This window comes from Rhincodon typus, chromosome 24 (assembly GCF_021869965.1).
Source record: "Rhincodon typus isolate 14 chromosome 24, sRhiTyp1.1, whole genome shotgun sequence".
NCBI classification, from domain to species: domain Eukaryota; kingdom Metazoa; phylum Chordata; class Chondrichthyes; order Orectolobiformes; family Rhincodontidae; genus Rhincodon; species Rhincodon typus.
Genome location: NC_063355.1, coordinates 34,458,040 through 34,483,823, shown reverse-complemented (window position 1 = coordinate 34,483,823; position 25,784 = coordinate 34,458,040). Strand labels below are relative to the sequence as shown.

The window sequence follows — 25,784 nt, the reverse complement described above, 5'->3', positions numbered from 1 at the left end:
ACGACATGTCCATCCTGGGCTTCCTGCAGTGCCACAATGATGCTACCCGAAGGTTGCAGGAATAGCAACTCCTATTCCGCTTGGGAACCCTGCAGCCCAATGGTATCAATGTGGACTTCACAAGCTTCAAAATCTCCCCTCCCCCCTACCGCATCCCAAAACCAGCCCAGCTCGTTCCCGCCTCTCCTAACCTGTCCTTCCTCCCACCTCAAGCCCCACCCCCATCTCCTACCTACTAACCTCATCCCGCCCCCTGGACCTGTCCATCCTTCCTGGACTGACCTATCTCCTCCCTACCTCCCCACCTACACTCACTTTTACTGGCTCCATCCCCGCCTCTTTGACCTGTCCGTCTCCTCTCCACCTATCTTCGCCTCTATCCATCTTCTATCCGCCTCCCCCCCTCTCCCTATTTATTTCAGAACCCCCTTCCCCTCCCCCATTTCTGAAGAAGCGTCTAGGCCCGAAACGTCAGCCTTCCTGGTCCTCTGCTGCTTGGCCTGCTGTGTTCATCCAGCTCCACACCTTGTTATCTCAATTTATGAACCTGTTGTTTTTCTGTGTTTGTGTTCTGCTCAGTTTTGCATTGCTGTAGCGTTGGCACTAGAGGGCACCCATTGTCTGTAATAATCTTGCTTCAGAAATCATGCAACACCAGGTTATAGTCCTACAGGTTTATTTGAAAACACGAGCTTTCGGAGTCTCACTCCTTCAGTTAGTCTACTAACACCTGAAGGAGTGAGGCTGTGAAAGCTTGTGTTTTCAAATGAACCTGTTGGACTATAACCTGGTGTTGCGTGATTTCTGACCTTGTCCACCCCCTTCCAATACCAGCACCTTCACAACTTGCTTCAATATTAAAGACTGATCGGGGTTACTCTGGCGCTTGCACCAACAATGAAGCAAGTAAGGTCCTACCTGAGCTTAATTCTTATTTCCTGCGCTACAAGCGGGCCTCCTCTCCATCACTGTCTTTTTATATTATTGACCTATTTTTCTAATCAATCTGTTTGGCAATGTTATTACACGCCTCTGCAGCAGGTGGAACTTGAACATGGGCCTCCCAGTCCAGGGACGCTAGCTCTGTGCCACAAAAGTACCCCCTCCCATCACTATCCAAAGGGCAAATGGGGATGACCAACATCTGTTGGCTTTTCCTGCAGAAATCACAGCTTATGAGAGATTTAAAGAAAGCTTGTGGCAGCAGAAGGGTGGGAGGTGGAGGAAACAACTAAGCATAGACCGGGTGCTGCAACAAGATGAATTCCCATTGATGTTAATTACATTTGCCAACTCTAGACATGTTATGCCCATCAAAAAAAATTAGCCTTTTGTTACTGTTTTTCTCATTACAATCAATGTTGAAATGTATAGATCTGTTTCAGAACACCAACGATTTCCAATTAAAGATTAGATTTAGTGTAATGAGCATATTGATTCCTAATAACCTAATGTGTGTCCTCACTGATGAGCTATGATTTGAATTGAACTCAGCTTGCAAGACCAGTACAGTGTTTGTCAATGTCATTTTGTTTGAAAGGCAAAGATGCATTAAAATATGTCTTTACATTTAAGTTAAATTATGGCTGGTGATGAGGCTAGTATTTGGTCCTGCACAGAGAGGAATTTGCATTACAATAAATTATGGAAATGAATTACCCAAATAAACATGGAGAAGAATATGCTCACAGGGCAGTACCTGGGTTGCGTATTTTGGAAGTAAGCAACTTTCCTGGGCCTCTCCTCATTTTCCCCCACCCTGCCCCCAACCCAATGTGCCTAAGCATCTGGTGAGTTCCTACTGATGTAACATTCTCTGTGACATACAGACCAGCTCATAGAAGATGAGAGGAAGTATCGGGAAGCTGTAGAATGCAGGAGGTAGGAATGGTGTGCTTGCAAATGTATTCTAATCTGTCTGTTTGCCCATGTAGCCGTTAAACACAACACGAATTAATGCAGCTGAGATTGAAAGCCGAGTGAGGGAACTGAGCAAACCAGCTGAGATGATGGACAAGGTGAAGCAAGGTTTCTGGGAAGAGTTTGAGGTAATTCTTTCTGTTCGCTTTTGGAAGATTTAAAATACATTGGACCAGAAACTAGTGATGTCTGTGTCTAGGTTTCATTCCACCTGATGAAAAGGTAACCCCTTCTCTACGAACAAGAATGATTGAAGTTGTGATAGTTCACTTCCTTTTAAATATGAATTTTACTGAATATTAGGACTGCTCTCAAAGGTATGTTAGACAACCATGTTCACCTGAAACTTTATTTTTTCTTTAACTGCTTAAAGCTTTGGTTATTTTCAGAAACCGAATAGTGTTGGGAGATTATAATGACAAAAAAAAATTACAGATGTCAGTTCATGATTGTTGTTAATTCAGCATCCTTGACTGGTCAGGATCGGTAAATCCTCCAAGTCAAGAAGGGTCTAGGCCTGAATCATCAGCTTTCCTGCTCCTCTGATGCTGCTTGGCCTGCTGTGTTCATCCAGCCCTACACCTTGTTATCACTGATATTTTGTATCTCATTTTAAAACGATAAGAGGAAAAGACTGTTAGAAAAGGGGAGGAAAGTGGAATGTTAACAATTCTTTCTAACCAGTTCCATTTTAAAGGGAACATCAAGTGGTTAGGGAAGTCTCCCAGATGAATAGCTGTCAAGTAAAACTAAATACTTTTCAATGTATAATGTAGTTTTACTTCTTAATTATTCACTGCTACACACATACGTATTATTTCAGCTCCTGTATCATTGAGATACTGAATTTTAAAAATGCAATTCCTAGAAATCTGAAATCAAAGCAGAATAAAATCTGAAGTAAGAAAATAAACACAGGAATGGCATTATTACGACCTGTAAGCAAAAATAATAGATGGATATTTTGGGTGCACAATCCTTCATGATTCTAAGTAAGGACATTTCTCTTTCTATTAACTCGTGCTGGCCAGATATTTTATTTCCATTATTTTCTTTCTTTAATGCACTAGGCAGTGCTGCATGCAGTTAGATCCTGTACTGCTGTGTGAGCATTTTTCTAAAGGCCAATTTTTTTTTTTTTAATGTGTGTTTTGGATGACATTAGAGAACACAGATGTTTTGAGTTCAAGATCATCAACGTTCTGAGCATTCTGTCAGTTCAAAAATCCCTAGAGTGACTTGTGAATGACAGCCAGCTGTTAGCCTCTGTCAAACTATCTACATTCCTGCCAATCCATTTCCCTGTGTCTGCACTAGTGCCAGATTATCTGCCATAGTTAATGATTTTTGCTGAAGTGAACTCCTGGACTCAATTTCTAAAGTCCTATGATTTTAAAACCCGGTAATTTTTTATATACTGATTTTGTTTTTTTTTCCCCTCTCCACTCTATTTCTGGGTATGCTTCCATCAATAATAGATGTCATGCACCGCAACACCTCAACCCCCCAAAAAACAAATAAGCATCTCTACACCGGCCAAGATTGTAGAGGGAATCACAATGATTAACATTCTAAAGCATACAGGGTTCCTTCACTCGTGAACAAAAACGTAGCTGCCTCTTTTTAATGCCTGTTCGTGGAAAGGTGTTGTGGTCAGTTGTAGTTTGTTAATCATAAATTATTTAAATTTTTGACTGTTCAACCTGAATCTATTCTGTTCTAGACACTACAACAACAAGAGTGTAAACTTCTCTACAGTCGAAAGGAAGGACAGCGAATAGAAAATAAAAACAAGAATCGCTACAAGAACATCCTGCCCTGTAAGTATTGACTGACCTAAGCCATTATGTAGTTTTTTTTTCCCTCCTCTACCATTTATGTTAGTGGCATTAGTGACTTATCTTGTGACAGCTAACTTTGTCTGCCATTGTCAAATTGCCAGTCCAAACCAGTTAGCATTCTGTTGGAGATGATGACTGTCTTTTCCAGCAAGTTGTCCTCGGAGTCTTACAGCATGGAGACATCTTTGGTCCAAAGTAGTCCATGCCGACCAAAACATCTATCCACACTAAGCCCATTTCCCTGCACTTGGCCCATATCATTCTAAACCTTTCCTATCCATGTATTCGTACAAATGCCTTTTTAAATGTTGTTAATGTACCCGCCTCAACCACTTCCACTGGCAGTTCGTTCCACGTGCGTACTACCCTCTGTGTAACAAAAAATTGCCCCTCAGGTTCCCATGTATTCTTTCCCACTTACCTTAAACTGATGTCTTCTGGTCCTTGATTTCCCCAAATCTGGGAAAAAGACAGTGTATTCACTTCCCATGCCTCTCATGATCTTATACACTTCTCTAAGATCCACCCTCAGTCTCCTATGCTCCAAAGAAAAAAGTCCTAGCTAGTCCAACATCTTCCCCCTAACTCCTGGCAACATTCTGGTAAATTTCTTCTGCACTCTTTCCAGTTTAATAATATCCTTCCTATAGCAAGGTGACCAGAACTGAACACAGTGCAGCCTCACCAACATCCTGTACAACAGCAATATAACTTTCCAACTTCTATACTCAATGCCCTGACTGATGAAGGTCAGTGCACCAAAAGCCACCCTCACTGCCCTGTCTACCTGTGACTCCACTTTTAGGGAACTGTGCGCCTGAACTCCAAGGTCCCTCTCTTCCACTCCACTCCTTTTAAGGCCCTACTATTCACGGTGAAACTCCTAACTGGATTTGACTTTCCAAAATGCAACACCTCACACTTATCTATATTAAACTCCACTTGCTGTTTCTTGGCCCACTTCCCCAGCTGATCAAGATCCTGCTGCAATTTCTGATAAGCTTCCTCACTATCCACGATACCGCCTATCTTAGTGTCATCCACAAACTTACTAATCATGCCTTGTACATTCTCATCCAAATCATCGATATAGATAACAAACAGCAATGAGCCCAGCACCAATCCCTGAGGCACACTGCTAGTCACAGGCCTCCAGTCTGACAAGCTTCCTTCCAGTATTACCCTCTGCTTCCTACCATCAAGCCAATTGTGTATCCAATTTGCCAGCTGTCCCTGGATTCCATGCGATCTAACCTTCCAGAGCAGCCCACCATGTGGAACCTTATCAAAGGCCTTACTGAACTCCATATAGACCATGTCTGCTGCCCTGCCCTCCCCTCATCACCTTTCTGGTCACTTCATCAAAGAACTCTAACGAATTTGTGAGGCATGATTCCCCCATGCACAGAGCCATGCTGACTGCTCCTAATCAAACCTTGCCTTTCCAAATGCATGTATATTTTTTTATCCCTCAGAATCTTCAAGTAACTGACCTACCTCAGATGTTAAGCTTACTGGCCTATAATTCTTAGGTTTTTCTTTGCAGCTCTTCCTGAATAAGAGCACAACTTTCGCTACCCTCCAGTCTTCTGGGACTTCACCTGTGGCTAATGATGATGCAAATATATCAGCCAGGGCCCCTGCAATTTCTTCCCTAGCCTCTTGCAGGGTTCTTGGATATATCTGGTCAGGACCAGGAGATTTATCCATCTTTGCACATTCTAATAATTCCAACACCACCTCTACTGTGATATGGACTGTCCCCAAGATATTGCCACTAACTTCCCCAAGTCGTCTTGTCTGTCTCCACGGTAAACACAGGAGAAGTATTCATAGAGGACCTCCCCCATCTGTTGTGGTTCTACACATACATATCCACTTTGGTCCTTGAGCGGTCCCATTCTCTCTCTAGTTATTCTTTTTCCTTTTAACATATTTAAAGAATCTCTCTGGATTCACCCTAATCTTAGCCAAAGCTATTGTGTGCCCTCTCTTCATTCTCCTGATTTCCTCCTTCAGTAAACTCCTGTATCCCCTATATACCTCCAGGGATTCCCTTGATCCCAGCTGCCTGCTCCTGAACCAAACCGCCTCCTTTTTTCTGGTCAAAGCCTCAATATCTCTTGTCATCCAGGGTTCCCTACTCCTGCCAACCTGGCCCTTTACCCTGACAGGAACATATAGACATTGAACTCTAGCTATCACACTTTTAAAGGCCTCCCACTTGCCAGAGGTCCCTTTGCCTGCAGACAAACCACTCCAATCAACCCCTGCAAGCTCCTGTCTAATTCCATTCAAATTTGCCTTGTCCCAATTTAGAAATTAATTATCTTTGTTAGTTATCTTTGCAGCCACTGGTTCACACTTTAGTTTTTGAAGGCCAGTTAGCTCGGTTGGCTGAATGGCTAATTTGTGATGCACAGTGATATGAACAACGTGTGTTCGGTTCACAACGTGTGTTCGGTTCCTGCACTGGCTGAGGTTACTATGAAGGGCTCTCCTCCTCAGTCTCTCCCTTTGCCTGAGGCATGGTGACTCTCAGGTTAAGCTATCACTAGTCATGGCTGTCTAATGGAAGTGTAGCCCTGTGGTCTGCTAAAACTATGGTGACTGACCTTTTAGTCTTTGAAGCAACAGTTGAGAGGGAAAGTGACCTGCATTCTCTGAATGTCATATCTTGGTGAATACTGATTTCCGTTTTAATTCTCTCAAGGAATTTGCCTAAAAATTCTATGCCATTCCTTGTACTAAATATCAATAATTTCTCCCTTCCAGTCGATCACACTCGAGTGGTCCTACATGATGGAGACGTGACTGAATCTGGTTCTGATTACATCAATGCCAATTTCATAACGGTAACTATTTATTCAGCATATAGCTTAATGTAGAATTTATGTCAAACATTAATGTTTTTAAAAATGTAAAGGGTAGATAACACTTCCATTGGGTTAAGGGGAAATAACTTTTTCCATCAGTGTTTACAAATGGTAGATGTGAGAACATAAGCAAACGAGAGGAAGTGATGGAGGTGTTGTTAGAGTTCATTGCACAAAGGTATGTTTTTGTAAAAGATGTAGAAGTCAGCAGATACGTCACCTAGTCTTGTGTGCACCTTCAGATAATCAAATACAGTCAGAGCAGCTGACAGGCTGTCCCATTTTTTTTTAATCCTCCTTTTAAAGATGCAAATAATGCTAGAGTGTAATCAATGGGGCTCTTTTCATTATGGAGACTAGGATAGGCTGCATAATATAGGTTAGCTAATTTGTCAATAATTATGGCAAGCTCTTAAACTTCATTCATTCAGGTCAAATTAGGGAATCTTTAAGGATAATTAGATTTGAGCTGCCGACATGGAATTGTTAGCATGTAATCCCGTTTAACTGATTTGGATCGCTAAAAGGAGTGCAGATGTTGAGATATATTTGTATTTTTTAAAAGGCATTCAATATAATTTGTTATTTATTCACAGGGCATTTTATTGCCCGTATCCAGTTGCCCTGGAGAAAATGGTAGTGAGCTTGTGCTGCAGTCTTTGTGGTGAATGTACTCCACACTGCTGTTAGGTGGAGAAATTCAGGGTTTTGAGCTAAAGGTGAAGGAATGGCAAAAGACTTTCAAGTCAGAATGGTGTGGAACTTAGACAATCTTGCAGGTGTTGATGTTCCTATGCACCTTGCCTTGCTAGGGGGTAGAGGTGGCAGGTTTAGTGAGTTTTTCACTACATTTTGTTGATGGTGCACACTATAGCAACAGTGACCAATGAGGGTGGAGGTAAATGTTTGGGGCGATGGATATGAATCGAGGATAAAAATATGAATGTCTTGCTAAAACTAAAGAAGGCATGAGTCCAACCACACCTAAAATACTGTGAACAGTCTTACTCCCCTTATCCAAGGAAAGATATGTAGGCGCTGGAGGCAGTTCACAAGAGATGTTTCACTAAGTTTACAGAGTATAGAGGGATCCTCTTATGAGGAGAGATTGAGGGCCTAGAGTTTCAAAGGAGAGCTGACCTTATTGAGACATGAAGATTCTTAAGGGGCTTAACACCTCCGGTGCAGTAGTTTCCATTAGGATCAGAGAGCATAATCTCACAGTGAAGGATCACCCAATAAAGACAGATGAGGAATTTCTCAGAGGGTAGCAAATGTGTGAAATTCTTTACAGCATTGGCCTGTAGAGGTTAGGTCACTGAGTTTATTCAAGGTTGAGATAGATAGAGAGAGAGAGAGAGATTTTAATCAGTAAGGGAATCCGGGCTAAGGGGGAAAGGCAGGAAAGTGGAGTTGAGGGTCTCCAATCAGCCATGATCTCATTGAATGAGCAGATTCAATGGGCCGAATGGTGTATTTCTACTCCTATTACATCTTGTGCTCTCAGCACAGTCCTGTGGGGCACCAATAGTCATGTCCTGCCAATTAGAAAAAGACCTCTATCTAAGTATACTAATATGTTTTGCTAGGCAGTCTTCTATTCATGCTAATATATTACTCCTACACCATGTGCTACTTTGCACAATAAAGTTTGATGCAGCTCCTTGTCAAATGCCTTTTGTAAATTCAAGCATGTCAACAGGCTCCCTTTATCCACTGCTCGTGTTACTCCTTCAAAAAAGAAACTACAACTTAGTTTAAGCTGATATCCCCTTTACAAAGCCATGCTGACTGTTCCTGATTATCTCAAGTTTTTCTAAGTTCTAAAATATAACGTCTTTAATAATTAATTCTAATGCCTCTCCCTTGGCAAGCATCAAGTCAACTGGCTTATGGTTTTCTGCTTTCTGCCATCCTCATGAACAGAGGGATTATATTTACTACTTTCCAGACTGTTGAAATCTTTCTAGAATCTTACAAATTTTGGGAAATTAATACCAAAGCATCTATTACCTCGTTAGCTGCCTCTTAACACCATAGGTTGAAGTCCATCAGCCTTCAACTTCATCAGCTTGCTCAGTACTGTTTCCCTTGTAATCTCACCAAGTTCCTCTCTTCTGTCCGCCACCTGATTTACAGCTATTACTGGGATGTTTTTATATCCTCTATAGTGAAAACAGAAACAAAATATTTGTTCACTTCATCTAGTGAACCTGATGGGGTGGAGTTGAATACTGTGCAACCAACAGCAAACATCCCAATTTCTGACATTATGATGGAAGGAAAACCATTTAATAAGGTAGCTGAAGATATTTGTGTGGAACACCTGCAGCCATGTCCTGGGTTGAGATGAATTAACCTCTACCTAGCGCAAAAGATAGTTGCGGTTGATGTAATCCCAGCCAGTGGGGAGTTCTGCTTACTCCTGTGCCATGCAGTTCCTGTTGACTTCACTTTTAATGAGGTTCTTCATGTCACAATCTGTGAAAACATCAATAGAAATGTGTTTATGCCCTTTTGGAGACTTTGGGGAAAATTCAGATATCTGGTGGATGAAGAAATATGGTAGGATAAATATAACAATGGTCAACAATGAGATTCAAAAGAAATAAGAATAACACGTGTCTGAAATGATGTTCCCCAAGATGTGCGAATAGCCTTGTTTAGTTTTCCACTATTACAAAAGCAAATGTAAATTCTATCATTGTTATCTTAGAAAAAAATCTCAAATCCTTTTAATGGAAATGCAAGGAAAATTGTTGCTGTGCCAAAGCAGGAGAGATGGAGGGCTAGCCAAGAGATTGGTGGCAAGGCTGGATTTTAAAGAACAAAATTAGAGAAGCACAGCTGCTTAACAGGAATATTTCAGGCTGACAACGGTGAGGCAAAAGTTGTCCTCCGGGAGAGGGGAGTTCATGGGAGAAAGATCCCATAGCATTGAGTCCTGGCCAGATGTTTCCCTGAGTCAACACTGACAACCAATTCGCTAATCATTTATCTTGTTGGCTGTTTGTATAGCAATGCTATTTACTTGAACAAACGATTCCACAGCTCAATTAACTAATTGACTAGAAACATTTGCGATATCCTAATGGCATAAGATAATTTTTAAAGTGTACTTTGAACACTAATTCGCCCCTAAGCACGTGACAATTATGACGATTGTGGTTTCATCTTACATGGGCAAAATATCTAATGTATTCATCATCAAATCTTTTTCATCACTTGCTTATTGTCAGTCCCCAGTCACTCTTTAATTTGACTTCAATTTGCATTGTCTGAAAGCCTTTGAAATAAAATTACAATCTTCTCAGGTGGATGCTCGCAGCATAGAAACCCATTAAACAAATCTTTGGTTTCTTTTTGTAACTGGTCATACAAAATAATAGAATCGTGCTGGTGACTCTTGCTCTTTAATCAAACAGAGCTGTAAATCAGGACTGACTCGTTAATACATCGTATTCATCTGTTTAACTCAGCATGACATTGAAAGCAATCGAACCACTACAAAACCAAAGAAGAGTTACATTGCTACGCAGGGCTGTTTGCAGAACACAGTGAATGACTTCTGGAGGATGGTTTTTCAAGAAAACTCGAGTGTAATTGTCATGACTACAAAAGAAGTAGAACGAGGAAAAGTAAGTCTAACTAAATCCAAGATTTATTGTTAGCTATCGTGGTAGAGTGTGGTTAACCCTTAAGATCCTGAGGACCTAATCAATGATGGGAAGTTGGAGATGCCATAATCGCTATTTTAATTTATTCTTGCTCCTGGCCTGTATGTAATCTGCATCAAATGCCAGTAAGCTGTCGCTACATTTTACTGCTCCATTTTTCATATCTATTATATTGATTCTTTTTGTTAAGTATTAGCAACTTGAACGATAGGCTGGTATAGAGAGAGAGTTATAGACCTTCTGGAATGCATCTTAGTCAGTTCACACATACTAATTTTGAGCAAGATTTGCCACATACTGACCTTGCTGGCTGAGAGAGAGCAGTTTGCTGAGTAAAACGTTGTTGAAATTGCATCTGCTTGATTTTCATCTGAAAACCCATCATGTGCCAAAAATAAACTAAACGCCATGTATTCTATATTGCCTGCTTATGATATGATAAAAGTGTTCATGTTGCAGATGATACGTTGACTTACATTTTTCATTGGAACTTTAGTTCCTTTTCTGTGGAATCTAAGATGTCAACACCATTTTACAGTGAATGAAGTTGAGTATATATTCAATCAATGGTGGTTCTGTCTCCAAATTACAGGGATTCTGTGAACCACTGCTTGCGTGCTCTGGACCCAGAGGTAATATTCAGAGCAAGCCTGAAGCAAGAATGCTCGCACTAAGAATTGAGAACTTGTGGAAGAATTTGTTAATTAAGATTTAAAACATTTGATGGGAAAGTTTACGATATCTTGACCCTTGTGAGAATTATTACATCTCTGCCTCACAGGTGTGGAAAGTATATAAGAGTCAGCGAATGCACTTGTGACATGAAATTATCCCAGTACATCATAACAGAATAACTTATCATTAAGTAAAAACCAAGATATCTTTTTCTGATGTGAAATTGAACTAAATCTTTCATGTCCCTAATGTTTTTTGCTACTGCTATGATAATCTGGTAAATTACTCACTAATAAACTGTGTTGGGGATTCTGGTTACTCCTGCTATGCAGGGCAGCATGGCGGTTCAGTGATTAGCACTGCTATCTCACAGAACTAGGTATCTGCATTCGATTCTAGTCTCGGATGACCATCTATATGGAGTTTGCACATTTTCCCTGTGTCTGTGGGTTTCTTCCCACATTCCAAACATGTACAGATTAGGTGGATTGGCCATGCTAAATTGCCCAGAGTATCCAGTGTTGTGCAGTCTAGATGGGTTAGCTCTGGGAAATGCAGGGGGTTGGGTCTGAGTGGATGCTGTTCGGAGGGTCAATGTAGACCCAATGGGCCAAATGGCCTGCTTTCACACTGTAAGGATTCTATGATTCAGTGATCATGGAATCTCAATGAAGAGCAGCGAAGATACAGTTTTGTGGATAAGTATCAGTTTTGAGTGAACTTTGGGTCATAGAATAATTGATAGATGATTTGTAGGCTTGGGGTGCATGGAGAATCAGACTCTTTTTTCTGAAAGAGTTCGTGGTCAGAACACCTGGGCAGTGGGTAAACTACAGATGGTAAAATGACAATTAGCAAAGCTGTTTTCATTGGCTGAGAAATCATCGTGGATCACTAATGCAGTTGTACTACTTTTGCATTGCATTTACAGGAATGTGCATTGTTTCTGTGGATGAAGTTTTACTAGTCATTAACATGGTCAGGAGTGCAGTCACGGAGATGAAGACACCAGGTCTAGGCTTCACTTTCTCAGTTATATCTTTTGCCACTTAAGCATCAAAGTACTGAAGGCTGAAATTTAGTTGAGGTTTTTGGGGAAATTCAGAAAAAGTGATGTCACTTAATGATTTGGGCGAGTAAGATGGGATTCATTAACCCTATATGTTGTCTCTAATTAAAGTTGTTGTTCTTGCAAAGCACTGCTACTTTTTTGAAGAGAGTTTGTGATCTCCAAGCATCTATCAATAACTTGTAATATCTTCTTACATGGCAAAGGTGTCTTATTGGCAGCAAGTGTGATGGTGATTGACAATACAGCTGACAGATAAAAATCAATAGTAAATCTTTTCTCTTGAGATTTATTGCCTGGCTCACGGTTATTTTGTAAACATCACTGGATGCAAAATGAAATGGATTTGATACTTAGAATTCTAACTGGCATAAACATGAATGCAACATGAAACACTTGCTTATATTACCCAAGCATTTTGTTTCTAACATATATTCAGCTGTTGTCAGTGTTTCCTGAATGGCTTTCTTGATGGTGGAGGTGGGAGAATCAGAAAGTGGAAAATAAGATCATAGTTTGCTTTATGCAATACTCATTGAATTCAACTCATTTTGATAGGAATCTTTTTAATTCATAACTTCCATGTCACATTGTGCTACTGACTCGAATGTAGCTTGTTCTTTTCTCAAAACACATTTCCGAGTGTCCTTGCTTCATGTTGTCACTTGAATTTGGAGCAGAGTAACGAATTGTGCCTTTTACATCACATTTACTTTTCATTGGCTTAGCTATAACTTTGATACCTTTCAAGGGGAGGTGGTGGGGTAGTGATAATATCACTGGACTAGTAATGCAGAGTCCTAGGCTAATGGTCATTGCGTATAGAAGAGGCCCTTCAGCCCTTTGAGTCTGCACCAACAAAAATGTTTTGGGGCTTAGATTTGAAACTGTCAATGGCAGGTGGTAAAATTTGAATTCAATAAATTCTGAATTTAAAAATAGGCTGGTCTAATGTAACCATTGTTGTAAAAACCTATTTGGTTCACTAATGTCCTTGAGGGCAATTAGCTCATGGGCAATTGGCAGGCACAATAAATGTCAGCCTTATTAGCGATGCCCATGTCCTTGTAAGAATAAAGAATTCAGCCACTTGCAACTGAATAGGGAACAAGGTACTAATGAACAAATAGGAAGGAAAACTGCCAATTGTGTCAGAAACTCAGTCAATAGAACAACTGGTAAGAAAGGCAACAGTAAATTAAGATATTTCTAACACACACTTGCAAAATACAAAAGTGTCATTCAATTTCACTCAAGTTCATTTTTCTGTAATTTAATAGTCTCGAGCATTTCTGTTTGAAACCCATTGTTACGTGATACAGATCTAAAGCAGCAGGGTCCCAGAAAGCCCCATTGTCCCTGTCACATGAATGAATTACACCGCCTAAATGCACATTTATCAATGTGTTAACTGATTATAAAACCTAGGATGCAGTCAAGACTGCTGTTTTTTCTGTCAACCACTGTTTTTGTCTTTCCACTCACCTTTTCTAACAGTCTCTGTTCTGCATTTTCTGTCTCTTCTTTCATGCTGTGCTATATTTCCTAACTTGCTTTTCCTCCTTTCTCTCCCCTATCTCTGTCCCAATGTCCAAACCCACTTCCTGTCTGCTGTTCATTGCTTCTTGGCTCTCTTCCTACCAAGGTCCAATCTCTGGCTCAGCATAAGGCATCATTATTGTCATATCTCCACACCACATCATATCTCCACACCACATCAGATTTCCTGTGGACAATCGATGATTTTTTTTTTTTTTTTTTTTAAAACTGGCCAGGCTGAGAATGTGGTATATGTCCACATCCTGGTGAGCATCTAAGAAAAATGGTTAATATTTCATATAGAACAGTATAGCACAGTACAGGCCCTTCTACCCTAATCCCAAGGTCTATCTAACCTCCACCCCTACCTTATACTATCATCCATATGCCTATCTCGTAGCCGCTTAAATGCCCCGAATGAGGCCGACTCCACTACCCTCTCCAGCAATGCATTCCACGCCCCGACCACTCTGAGTAAAGAACCTACCTCTGACGACTCCCCTATATCTACCTCCACTCCCTTTATAATTGGGCTGTACTCAAAATGAATCTCAGATGTTCATTGATTTGTAAGATTCTAGAGATTTCTGGTAATTTAGTCTAAGAAATCTCAGCTCAATGTACAACTTTACACTGAAGGCTACCTTTTATTGAAGTTCAGTTTTTGGATTGCTCTGACACAAGCATGCGAAACAATGATAAATTTGTGTACCAGATAATTTTATAAGCTTTGTGAGTTGAGAAGAGACTGGAATTATAGGCACTATATGCTTCACTAACCTTTTTGTTTTATCATGCCTCAGTGAGCACCTTTGTTTTTCTAAATTTAATGTTAGAAGTGCATGTTGTTTCCACTGGAGCGGAGAAGGCAAAGAGGTGATTTAAGAGGTTTATCAAAAGAATTTGGACAGTGAAAAGGAAAAGACAATGTTCTTTAAAGTCTGTGATGAAGAACTGCCAGTTTAAATGTTTCACTTGGAGTAGGAAGAGAAACTTGAAGAAATATCTTTGCACAGATGGTTGTTGGAGCGTGGAAGTTATTGCATAGGGACTGATTTGTTGCAAAGACAAATGCTTTTAAGGAAAGGTAGATAAATATTCAAAGTGTAAAGTAAAGACTGGTCATAAAATGTGTACCAATGGTACACAATAGGATCATGAAAATAGATTCACAGCTCAGAGCTTAACCTAACTCGAGTAAAGTTGGCTGATTTTTGTTCTGCTGAATAGTACACACACTCTTCTCAGTGCCATTTGCAGAGTTTATATGTCCTAATGCTTGAAGTAAACTATTTTACCCAAATGCATCTATTTCAGAGCAAATGTGTGAAATACTGGCCAGATGAAATGTCCCTGAAGGAATATGGTGGTATGCGTGTCAGGAATGTGCGAGAGAGTCCAGCACATGATTATATCTTGAGGGAGCTCAAACTCTCTAAAGTAGGACAGGTAAGAGCGGATGTACAAAGTGGGGAGGTGCAAGTGTGCTTCCTGCTCCTAGATCTATTCACTTCAAATTATTGGAAAGATCATTTCCCAGTTTCTAATATGAACATAAATCTCTCTCTTTTTAGGGATGCACTGAAAGGACTGTGTGGCAATATCACTTCAAAACGTGGCCAGATCATGGTGTTCCCAGTGATCCAGGTGGTGTTCTGGATTTTCTGGAAGAAGTAAATATGAAACAGGAGAACATCCCAGAAACTGGGCCAATTGTTGTTCACTGCAGGTATGAGAAAAGATTGAGTTTGGAGGAGTGGATTTAACTCCAATAATGCATGAATCTTGATCCTTTTGACAGGAGTCCTTTCTCAAACTGCACAGATAATTTTAATACTGTTACTTTGCAATGTTTGAAAATGCATCAATATAATTGCTTTTGATAATTATCTGATAGTTAAAATATTCTTTTTACGTGTGGTTGGGATGCAACTGTGGTTTTCTGTTGAATGAAAGATATTTAATATAGAGTGAGAAAGTTGCAATTCCTAGTATTGTGTGTGAATCTCCAGTCCCCTTTTTGTCACTAAGTTGGCAGTGTTTATTACAGAAAGCATATCAGGATGAATAATTTGGGGCATTGTGTGCCTCACCTCTTACCATTGGACTTGCGTTGAAATGTTTGGCTCGTAGGTTGATGGTCTGGAGGAAGCTTTACTGTCATTGGCTTGAAGGCAACAGACATAGGAGTAGAAACGGGCCATTCAGACCATCTTGTCTACTCTACCTTCATGAGATCATGGTTGATCTGATACTGAACTTCATGTTCCTGCCTTATCGCCATAACCCTTGATTCCCTTTAATAATTAAACAGACTGTCCATCTCAGCCTTGAATATGCTTGATGACAGAGTTTCTATGGTAAAGAATTCGACATATTCTCTATCGTCTGAGAGGAAAAGTCCTTCTCATCTCTCTTTTAAATGGACAACGTTTTGCTCTGGGGTAATGTTCTCTGGGCCTGGGCTTTCCCACAAGAGGACAACCTTTCCGCATCCATCCTGTCAAGCCCCCTGAAAATCTTGTAACGCTTCATAAAGGTCTCCTCTCATTCTTCTTAACTTCAATGAGTAGAAGCTGAACATATTCAACCTCTCTGCATAAGAAAGTTCCTTCGTATCTGAACTCAACCTAGTGAACCTTTTCTGAAGTGACCTGCTTCCAATGCCAGTATATCTTCCCTTTTAATTGATTGGGCCAAAATTGTTCATGTATTCTGGATGTGGTCTGACTAATATTGTATAGTTTTATCAAGAGCTCCCTATTTTTATACTCTCATCTCTTTGAAGGAAAAGCCAACAGTCTGTTTGCTTTTCTTATTACCTGCTGCAATTGTATTCTAGCTTGATTAATGTGCAAGGAGTCCCAAATCCCTCTGATGTAATTTTTCTGTATTTAAATAATATTCAGCTCCTCTGTTTTTCCTGCCAAAGTGTATAACCTCATGTTTCCCCACATTATTATCCATCTAGGTTTTTGCCCACTCACCTAACGTATCTATAATCCTTCTGTATGCTGTTTGTTTCACCTGCATCACTTGCCTTCCCACCTACTTTTGTCATCCATAAACTTGGCAATAGTATGTTCACTTCCATCGTCCAAGTCATTTAATGTGTGTTGTAAACAATTGAGGCCCCAGCACTGATACCTATGCAGTCCACTAGTTACACATTGCCATCCTGAAAATTTAAGGATTCGAGACTGAAAAGTGAAAACGTAGTCATAGTCATACAGCATGGAAACAAACCCTTTGATCCAACTCATTCATGCTGATCAGGTTTCTCAAATGTAACTAGTCCCTTTGCCTATGTTTGACCCATATTCTTCTCTACCTGTCCAAATGTCTTTTACATGTTATAATTATACCCGCCTCCACCAATTCTTGCAGTTCATTCCACGCACGCGTCACCTTCCCTGTGGGGGGGGAAAAAAATTTGCCCTTCAGTTCTTCATCCACTTCCCATCTTGACCAATCCAACAATTATACTTTTGAGAGTTTCTCCTTACTGAAGCTATTTAGTTGCATTTAGATTTTATTCTGACCTCCCAAGACCCATTTTAAGATGTTGAATGTTCATTAGACACCATCTCATAGTATATTGAGTGGGTTGCTAATCGCATGGGAGCATTAACACTGAAGCCGCAATATTTCACTTCTTCAGAACTGAGGCAAATCCTATCCTGATGCAAAGCATGCCTCTTGAGAGCTAAAATCCTGATTGAATTTTTATTTTATGGTTTTGGTACCTCCTTAAGCTGTCTCTTCCTAACCGCCCCCCACTTCTCCAAATAACCCACCACGGTCATTATACAATGTCACTGAAACCATATTGAGCACTCCCCCTGCTACTGCAGCTCATTCAGGTTAAATCAAATTAAATCTTCCCATTTATGAGCTGAAGGTTTGGTCTGGTTTGCAGTAAAACTGAATGAACAATGGTCCAAAACAGTGACAAAATAGATGTTGAACCTTGCATTGTGTTATTGTACTGTGCAATGCAAGTTTAGCTTTCTTTTCAGATACACTTCCTGCATTGTGGTCTAATTATCGACAGGTCTTGATCTCAAAATCCATAGCAATGTTGTTTTTAAAATATAGCTTGAATATTGAAAAATCACCATTTCTAATGAATGCCTACAAACATTTAAAAGTACTTCGGTGAAAATAAACTTAAGATTTTTTTGTGTTGATTATTTCAATTCCTTAATTGGACTTTTGCTTTGGTTTTGCTGCCAAGTATTCATTATTTAAGTGTAATGGTGTTGGACTAGTTAGGGGAAGGAAGACCTGGGAACCCTAGTAAACCAAGTCTTGGCATGTTCAATTGTTACCCAGCAGCAACCAATGAAATAAATTATGCTGAGTTATATTGCCAGATCGGGGGTTTAAATCTGATGCTGTCATGTTGAAGCTGTATAGCATGTACACGCCTTGCATTTTCTTGTGCTTTACTGCCCGAAGCTGAAGTAAATATTCATGCCCTGGAAGCAATGCAGTAAAGAGCCACATGACTAATTTCTGTTGGAGCCAATTGTAATTAGAAAGGGTTAAACAAAAATAACTTAAGACCACCTCATTAGGCACATTAACTTGCTTCCAGGATACTTATCAGAATTAACCAATTAATCTGTAAACTGTTTTAAATTGATATACAACTTCAAGACAAGGGGGCAATGTGAAATTGTAAGTTCAGATTTGATGACAGGAAACCCTTCTCCACTCTGATTATTACCTGGCATACTAGTCTAGGAAGAATAGTTTGATTTATAAATTCTACACCTCCAGAAACAAAGTACTGAGTGAAGATGGTAAGTTTCCATAGAAGGCTCAGTTGAATGATGTCCCTGTTTTATGCTTACTTTATAAGACAAAGGAAAATTTACCATAACACTCTGTTAGGTTACTTAGTTTGTTTCATGTGCAAGTACTTTTTATCCTTCTGTCAAGAAAACAAAAACTTTTATATTCCTCACTGTTTTCCTGTTCAAGCCATTTCAAAGCATCTTCCATTTATTGACCTCCTATGTACGTTTATGAAATTCGCTGCTGCATTTTTTACCCTGTCTTGTCTTGTGGCCCTCAATAGACCATTGAGTCTGCTAATTTGGCTGAGCTGCTAAAGTGAGCACAGGCCAGGATAATGTTTTATCCCCCTCATGGATAAGTGTTAAATTACATACCAGTCTTCAGCCAATCCATTCACTTCACATATCAAAAATGTAAGGGCGTACTTGATGCAACAAAGGCTGTGGGCCCTGAAATACTTCATATCAGCTGGGCTGAAGACTTGGCTCCACAGCTAACTTCAGCTCTAGCCCTTCAATTCCAGTACAGCTCTGACTCTGACATCTACAATACAATGCAGTAAATTGCTCAAGTATGTCCTGCATGCAAAAACAAAACATGCTGGTCAAATCCAGTCTGGCCAAATGCTTTTCCTCCAGCCTCCACTCCTCTGTGATAACACTGTTGACAGCACCTTCTATCAAGTGACACTTAACCACAAATAGTTCAAGTTTTGGGTTCTCCCAGGATCACTTGGCTCCAGACCTTGTTATGGACTTAGCCCAAACATAAGCAAAAAACTGAATTTCAGAACTGAGGTGAGGGTAACTGCCCTTAACATCATGGCAATATTTGACCAAGTATGTCATTAAGGCACGCAGCTGAAGTACGTGGGTATCTGTGGGAAAAATGTACACCAACTAGAGTGACATCTAGCACAGAGGAAGATGATGTAGTTGTTGGAGGCCAGTTGTCTCAATCCCAAGATATTGCAGTAATGACTTTATATGAAGTGCCTGTTACAAAAAGTAGCATTGTAGCTATTTTAGAATTGTCTACAATTAACCAGCTTGAAGCTTCAGTCCCAACGTGAAACAGATGGCTGTTTTATGGCACAGAACATTCCAATTGCTGCTCCACAACTGCCTAATCTACAAAATTTAAATTTGAATATCCTGTAGTGTGGTTTTCAAAGGTCTTCAGTCACCTGCTAATTCATTCACTTAAAGTAATATATCCTTTTGTCTAAAGAGTTGAAATCTTTCTCTCTCAATTTGAGCTTCATTGAGACAGCAGCAGAGCAAAATGTCTGTCCACAGCCTTCTCATATTCCCAGAATCCCCCAGGCTGCATGTGCATACTTATAACAGCCAGTTCAGAAATTATCGCAAGTAGAGAGTTGGTGGCAAGTTAACCTTCCCTCTGTCTTGGAAATTGATATGAATATTTTTCCACAAATATTTGGGATTTAGTTTTGAGCATGTAAAATGATTTTCTGCTGATTTGTTTTTAAAAAATCCCTCCGTGTCCTGTCCTAAATAAAAATAATCTAGTAATCATCAAAGTGTTGCTGATTTTATTTTTAAATGGCTTTTGACTGAAGAAATCAAAGTACAACTTTTCTGGAACAATTGGGGAAAGAGAATAGATGATTAAATATACTTTTTTAAAACTTTTTCTTTCTTGTAATTTCTTTCCTGTCCTGAAGATGTGTCTCTGGGTATCAAGGCCATTGGCAAATTATATCTGAAGTGAGCAAGCTTATTTAAACTGTACCATTAGGTTATATAAACAAATAGACATTGCTTCTGAGACCTACTCTTCCTACTCTTCCATACTCTTTCCAACAGAATTAACATATCCGTTCTTTATTTTCTCTCTTGCCTACTCCTCTATTCACTGCACCATTTTCCGCTCACTCACTGTTACCCCTCCTAAACTGTGAAACTCTCTCTTTGCTCATTAATCATCTTTTTAAAAAAGGGCAGTGGGAAGTAAGAGTTCTTATCTTATGCATTCATTGTAAGCATCAAGCTCTCAAGTCATATGTAACACATGTACAAGTGAAACTTTTCTTACTTGAGACCGGTAGTGGTCTGTAGCCCTGATACCAGCTAAATCTACCCTGTCGATGCATGTTTAATTGCCAGTTTGCATCTCTGAAACCCAGTTGGTTGAAGTTTTAACTACTTTTGTTTAAAAAAACTAATCCTTGAGCTGGATCTTAAAAGCTAATTGTTGTTTTTCAACAGTGCAGGGATTGGGCGCACAGGGACCTTTATTGTGATTGACATTCTGATTGACATCATCAGAGAGAAAGGTGAGTACAGCCCTCAGTTAACTGTACATTTCCACAAGTGATCTTTTTTATACTATTGTAGAAATTTTGTAGTTTAGAATGGTGTTAAATAAAATTTAAATCCAAAGCTATAGTAGCTTTAGTTATTGAACGTTCATCTGCTGTTCCTTTGTGCAGTGTACATGAATGCAAAAGCAAAGTGGGGGAGATACCTTTTAAATTAAACACATCACTTTCTGTCATCATCTGCATAATTATAAATGACGGTGGTAGGGCTTAACGCTTTTGGTGTATAAGTGTTTGGAGTTATTTTTGAGACAACTGTAAATATGGTTGTGTATGATTGTTTGTGTGAATATCACACTGTCTGTATGATGCTTTGTAAATGTGATTCTTGAGTGATTTGATACATAAATCCTTCAGTGGGGACAATGTGTAATATGGGATTCTGCACCCTAGGTGTGGACTGTGACATTGATGTTCCAAAGAGTATCCAGATGGTACGGTCTCAGCGTTCTGGGATGGTTCAGACTGAGGCCCAATACAGGTTCATTTACATGGCTGTTCAGCACTATATTGAAACCCTGCAGCGTCGCATCGAAGAGGAGCAGGTATGTGTTCAGTGAGCTGAAATGTTAACACTGTTTTTAATATGTCCTGTTCCATAAACGACTTTTTTCACTGCTGTTTATAGCTAATTGTTCATTGCAATAACAAATTGGGTAGATTCATTCGGCTATGACTTGCACCAATTAGAGAAAGCCACTCTATCCAACATATGCTTGGGAAAAGACCATTGAGTGGATAAGAAGGTTTGATCATCTTTTGTTCCGTGTGAAAAACACGAATACATACGCTATCGGAAAATCCTGATTGATTAAACACAGTTGAGAAACCCTTGCTGCCATTCTCCAGTTAATGGTGTTAAAGATTTATAAATTTGTTAAGAAATATGAGCAGAACTAGGCCATTTGGCCCTTTGAGCCCCTTTCAAGCATTTGATATCGTGGTTGATTTTTGAACTCAATTACACTGTCCTCATATTCTTCAAGATCTATTGACCTCTTGAACATTTTTTTAAAGAATTCTAGAGATCCTCAAAATTTGAGTGAAGAACTTTCTCCTCCTGCAAATGAGGAAGACGTTACCCTGAGACTGTGATCACTAGAGAATCACTATAGAATTGTGATCAGAGTTAGGAAACATTCTCCAGAATCTACCCCAATTATAAATATGACCAGTGAAACCAGCCTGAACCTTTCATCCATATGTATAAACGACCACACGCCTACATATACATATAACTAGGCATCCATATTAGCACATTTCTCAGCAGGAATCATTACAGAACAACCAGCAGCAGAAACCCTGGCTGAATTTTCCCATAATAGTTCAAGTGAACTGAAATAAACTTTATTACCCCTTCAGCCATCACAGTAAAGATCAGTTAAGTTCAGTGACTCTATATCAGATTAGTACTGCTGCTTTTGGTTTGAATAACAATACTTGTGAGTTGTCAGCGGAGATTTTTTTGTATTCAATTATTTATACATATGGATGAAAGGTTCAGGCTGGTTTCACTGGACATATTTATAATTGGGGTAGATTCTGGAGAATGTTTCCTAACTCTGATCACAATTCTATGGTGATTCTCTAGTGATCACAGTCTCGGGGTAACGTCTTCCTTATTTGGGTGAGGAGAAATTTCTTCACTCAAATTTTGAGGATCTCTAGAATTCTTTACCCCAGGGGACTTGAGATGTGCAGTTGTTTTAAAAAAAAATGTTCAAGAAGGTCAATAGATGTTGAAAAATATGAGGGCAGTGTAATTGAGTTCAAAAATCAACCACGATATCAAATGCTTGAAAGGGGCTCAAAGGGCCTAGTTCTGCTCATATTTCTTAACTTTTTGTGGCTGGATAATAGCAACTTGGATGTGGTATCTATTAGCTGTGATACAGCAAGAGTTGATTATTTTAAGCAAAGTTTTCTTTAAAATTAAAACAGAACCAAATTTTACCTTTATCTTTAAAAATAAGTGGCATTTATGGTACATATACTGAATTAGCTTATTGGTTATTAGGTGTATTTTGTGCAGCCACATCAAAAAAGGCAGCATTAAATTGAACACCAAGTCCTGGAGAGCGACGATCTCTCCAGTATCCAATATCAGCAAAATGACTGAATTTGTCTTTCATCTTTTACCAGTGGACATCTAGCTGTCTATATATTTGTTACAATTTTGCAGATTGAATAGATAAAATAATGGCATCGCTCTATATTAACAGCATCTGGAGTGATGGCAGAAAGCTCAGTAAATGTTATCTTTCTATGTATATTTAGCAACAGGGAATCTCCTTGCGATAAAGAAAGTTTCAAAATGTTATACCCTGTTCATCTCTATCCTTTTCTGCTGATCCAAATTATTTGTCAGTATGCGCAGAGCGCTTGGTATGTTGGAAGATGACTTTTTTTAAGTTTTAAACTAGAGGGTTAGTTAGTTTAGGCTGGCAGGTTGACTGTCTCCACAATGTTGGTCTTTGGAGTTGAGACTCCAGAACTGCATTTATTAACAACTTGGATGACAGGCTAAAGAGACACATATATATTCAAGTTTGGTGAGGATACGAAGATACGTAGTGTTATCAGCAGTATAGATTGAAGCATAAAATTACAACACTATTAATACATATGTGTGCAAACTTTGAATTTAGTGGCGGGAATAGGCCATTCAGCCCTTTGATCTGCTCCACCATTCAGTAAAATATTGGCTGCTCTGATTGTAACCTCCAAATCTGCTTTTCACTCCTTTCACCCTCTTGCTAACAAGAATCTATTTATCTGCACTTTAAAAATCTTCAAGGACTCTTCTCTGCCTTAAATGTTCAAGGTGTCTACCTCTAACTTTTCAAGACGAAAGTTTTTTACAGGTGAACCTCCGAAGAGAAAAAAATTCACCTAATCTATTTTAAACGGGCAGCCCCTGACTTTTAAACAATGGCCCCTAGTTCTAGATTTTCTCATAACCAGAAAACACCTCCTGCACATCTACTCTGTCAAAACCCCTCCGGATTTTGTAGGATTTAATCGTTGCCACTTACTATGCTGAACTTCAGTGAAAGCAAGCCTAGCTTGACCAACTTTTTTTCACAAGACCACCTTGTCATTCCAGATTTTGGTCCGGTGAACCTTCTCTGTACTGCCTCCAATGTATTTGTTTTCTTCACTAGATAAGGTGACTAATACTGTACACAGTACTCCAGATATAGTCTCACCATTATCCTGTATAACTCCCTCTTTGGTGTTCAATTCGTCTCATGATGAATGATAACATCCTATTACATTCCTAATGACTTGTTGTGCCTCCCTACTAATTTTGTTTGACTCATGCACAATGACGGCCAGATCCTTCTTCACCTTTATACCTCTGAAATCTCTCACAATTTAGGTTTTTTTTTGTTCTTCCTGCCAAAGTGGGCAATTTTACATTTTTCCTGCATCTTCCCCACTCGCTTAACCTATCAGTCTTTTTGCTGCTTCATTCTTCGTTACAAAGCAATGTGGCATGAGATTGCAGATCATCCATGATGTTATTGAATTGTAGGATGGTCGACATTTCATACTGCTGGTCGTAAACCCAGTGTAGTGTATGTGAGGGGTTCCACTCCATAATTACATATTAAGGAGCATGTGGAGTGGCCTTTGTGAGTAAGGAGAGAAGAGTCATTTGCTTTGAGGAGTAAGATTGAAATGATATGATAATTTTCCTCATGACTCCACATTTGAACAAATTCTTGTTTCAGACATGAGCATTCTAACGACATGCCCATTTCTTCCAGAAAAGCAAGATTAAAGGCCGTGAATACACAAACATCAAATATTCCTTATCAGACCTAACGTGTGGAGGAGATCAGAGTCCTTTCCCACCCTGCACACCCAATCCAGGGTGCACAGAGTAAGTACAATCCATTTCACCATGATTTATCAATATTTCCAATCTCTCAGTAATAGTGTAATTCATAAACATCTTAATGCTTTTCTCCCACAAATTATAGAAGATTAACTAGTGGTTAAACGTGGGCGGTTTATTTTTGCAGTCCAGGCTTAATGAGCTGGAAAGGTCTCCTCTGTGCTGACTGCAGGGATTGGGAGAAACAAGTTTAAGATGGCCTCAAGTCATTGTAATAGCAGGTGGTCACAAAATCATCATAAGGATTAAAGAAGGGGGGGTCCGTCTCTTAGTGGTAATGTCACTGTTAGCAATCCAGAACTCCAGGCCAATGTTCTGTTAATTGTCATTAAAACCCATCTGGTTCACTAACATCTTTTTGGCCAAGGAAATCTGTCATCCTTACCTGGTCTGGCCTACCTGTGACTCCAGACCACAGCAATATGGTTGACTCTTATCTGCCTTCTAGACAGCTAGGGATGGGCAATATCCAGTAATGCCCAGTAAATAAGAAAGAAATGTAATGTCTTGTGGTGCAGTATATGAGGTGTCTGGATCTGAGGCAAAATAGACTGTACTTTGTCACTTAGCCTTTTTTTAATAAACACTGAGCTGGCATCCTACCCTCGTAGTATCCTAACCCTACACTTGTGTACTTAACTTCCACAGCAGCTGTCAATGTGGCTGGACATTGAAATCTCAGAATACGACAACTGGCTGCTGTGATAAAGGGGGCATAGTTTGTCTTCCCCAGGAATTAAAGTATGGCTCCACATTCCTGAAGGAGCTGTGATTGGAATCTCTTGTCAAAAATGCAGAATTGTTCCTTAATGCAAAAAAGGACCAGAGAGCAAATCTCTGTGATTTCCAGACCTGTGTGTGCTGTATCAGTGACGTTATGAGGGCTAGAAATGAGAAATGCTTTAAGTAACAGACAATTGAAACATTAACCTGTTAATGATAAAGGTGCAGTAAATAAAAAGCGTTCAACATTAAAATATATAAAAGACAAAAAGTATAATGGAAAGTGACCAATTTTGATTGGAGTGATCTTTCCTTGCAGTATTTGGAAGAAACAAAAGTCAAAACTATTGCTGAGACAACAAGGCGCAGGGCTGGATGAACACAGCAGGCCAAGCAGCATCACAGGAGCA

The 25,784-nt window shown here is 39.6% G+C and overlaps 1 protein-coding gene across 1 annotated transcript in view; it reads left to right on the top strand.

Annotated features, from left to right (window-relative positions):
* Positions 1–24,655, top strand: part of ptpn11a (protein tyrosine phosphatase non-receptor type 11a) — a 46,050-nt gene extending 21,395 nt beyond the window's left edge. The window contains exons 6-14 of the mRNA XM_048611455.1: positions 1,935–2,048; positions 3,644–3,740; positions 6,537–6,616; positions 10,117–10,275; positions 14,915–15,046; positions 15,172–15,326; positions 20,635–20,702; positions 21,141–21,292; positions 24,521–24,655. Of these exons, the coding sequence (XP_048467412.1) occupies positions 1,935–2,048; positions 3,644–3,740; positions 6,537–6,616; positions 10,117–10,275; positions 14,915–15,046; positions 15,172–15,326; positions 20,635–20,702; positions 21,141–21,292; positions 24,521–24,640 (1,077 nt within the window). The 3' untranslated portion in view covers positions 24,641–24,655. The remainder of the gene's footprint in view (positions 1–1,934; positions 2,049–3,643; positions 3,741–6,536; positions 6,617–10,116; positions 10,276–14,914; positions 15,047–15,171; positions 15,327–20,634; positions 20,703–21,140; positions 21,293–24,520) is intronic.
* Positions 24,656–25,784: the final 1,129 nt, after the last annotated feature.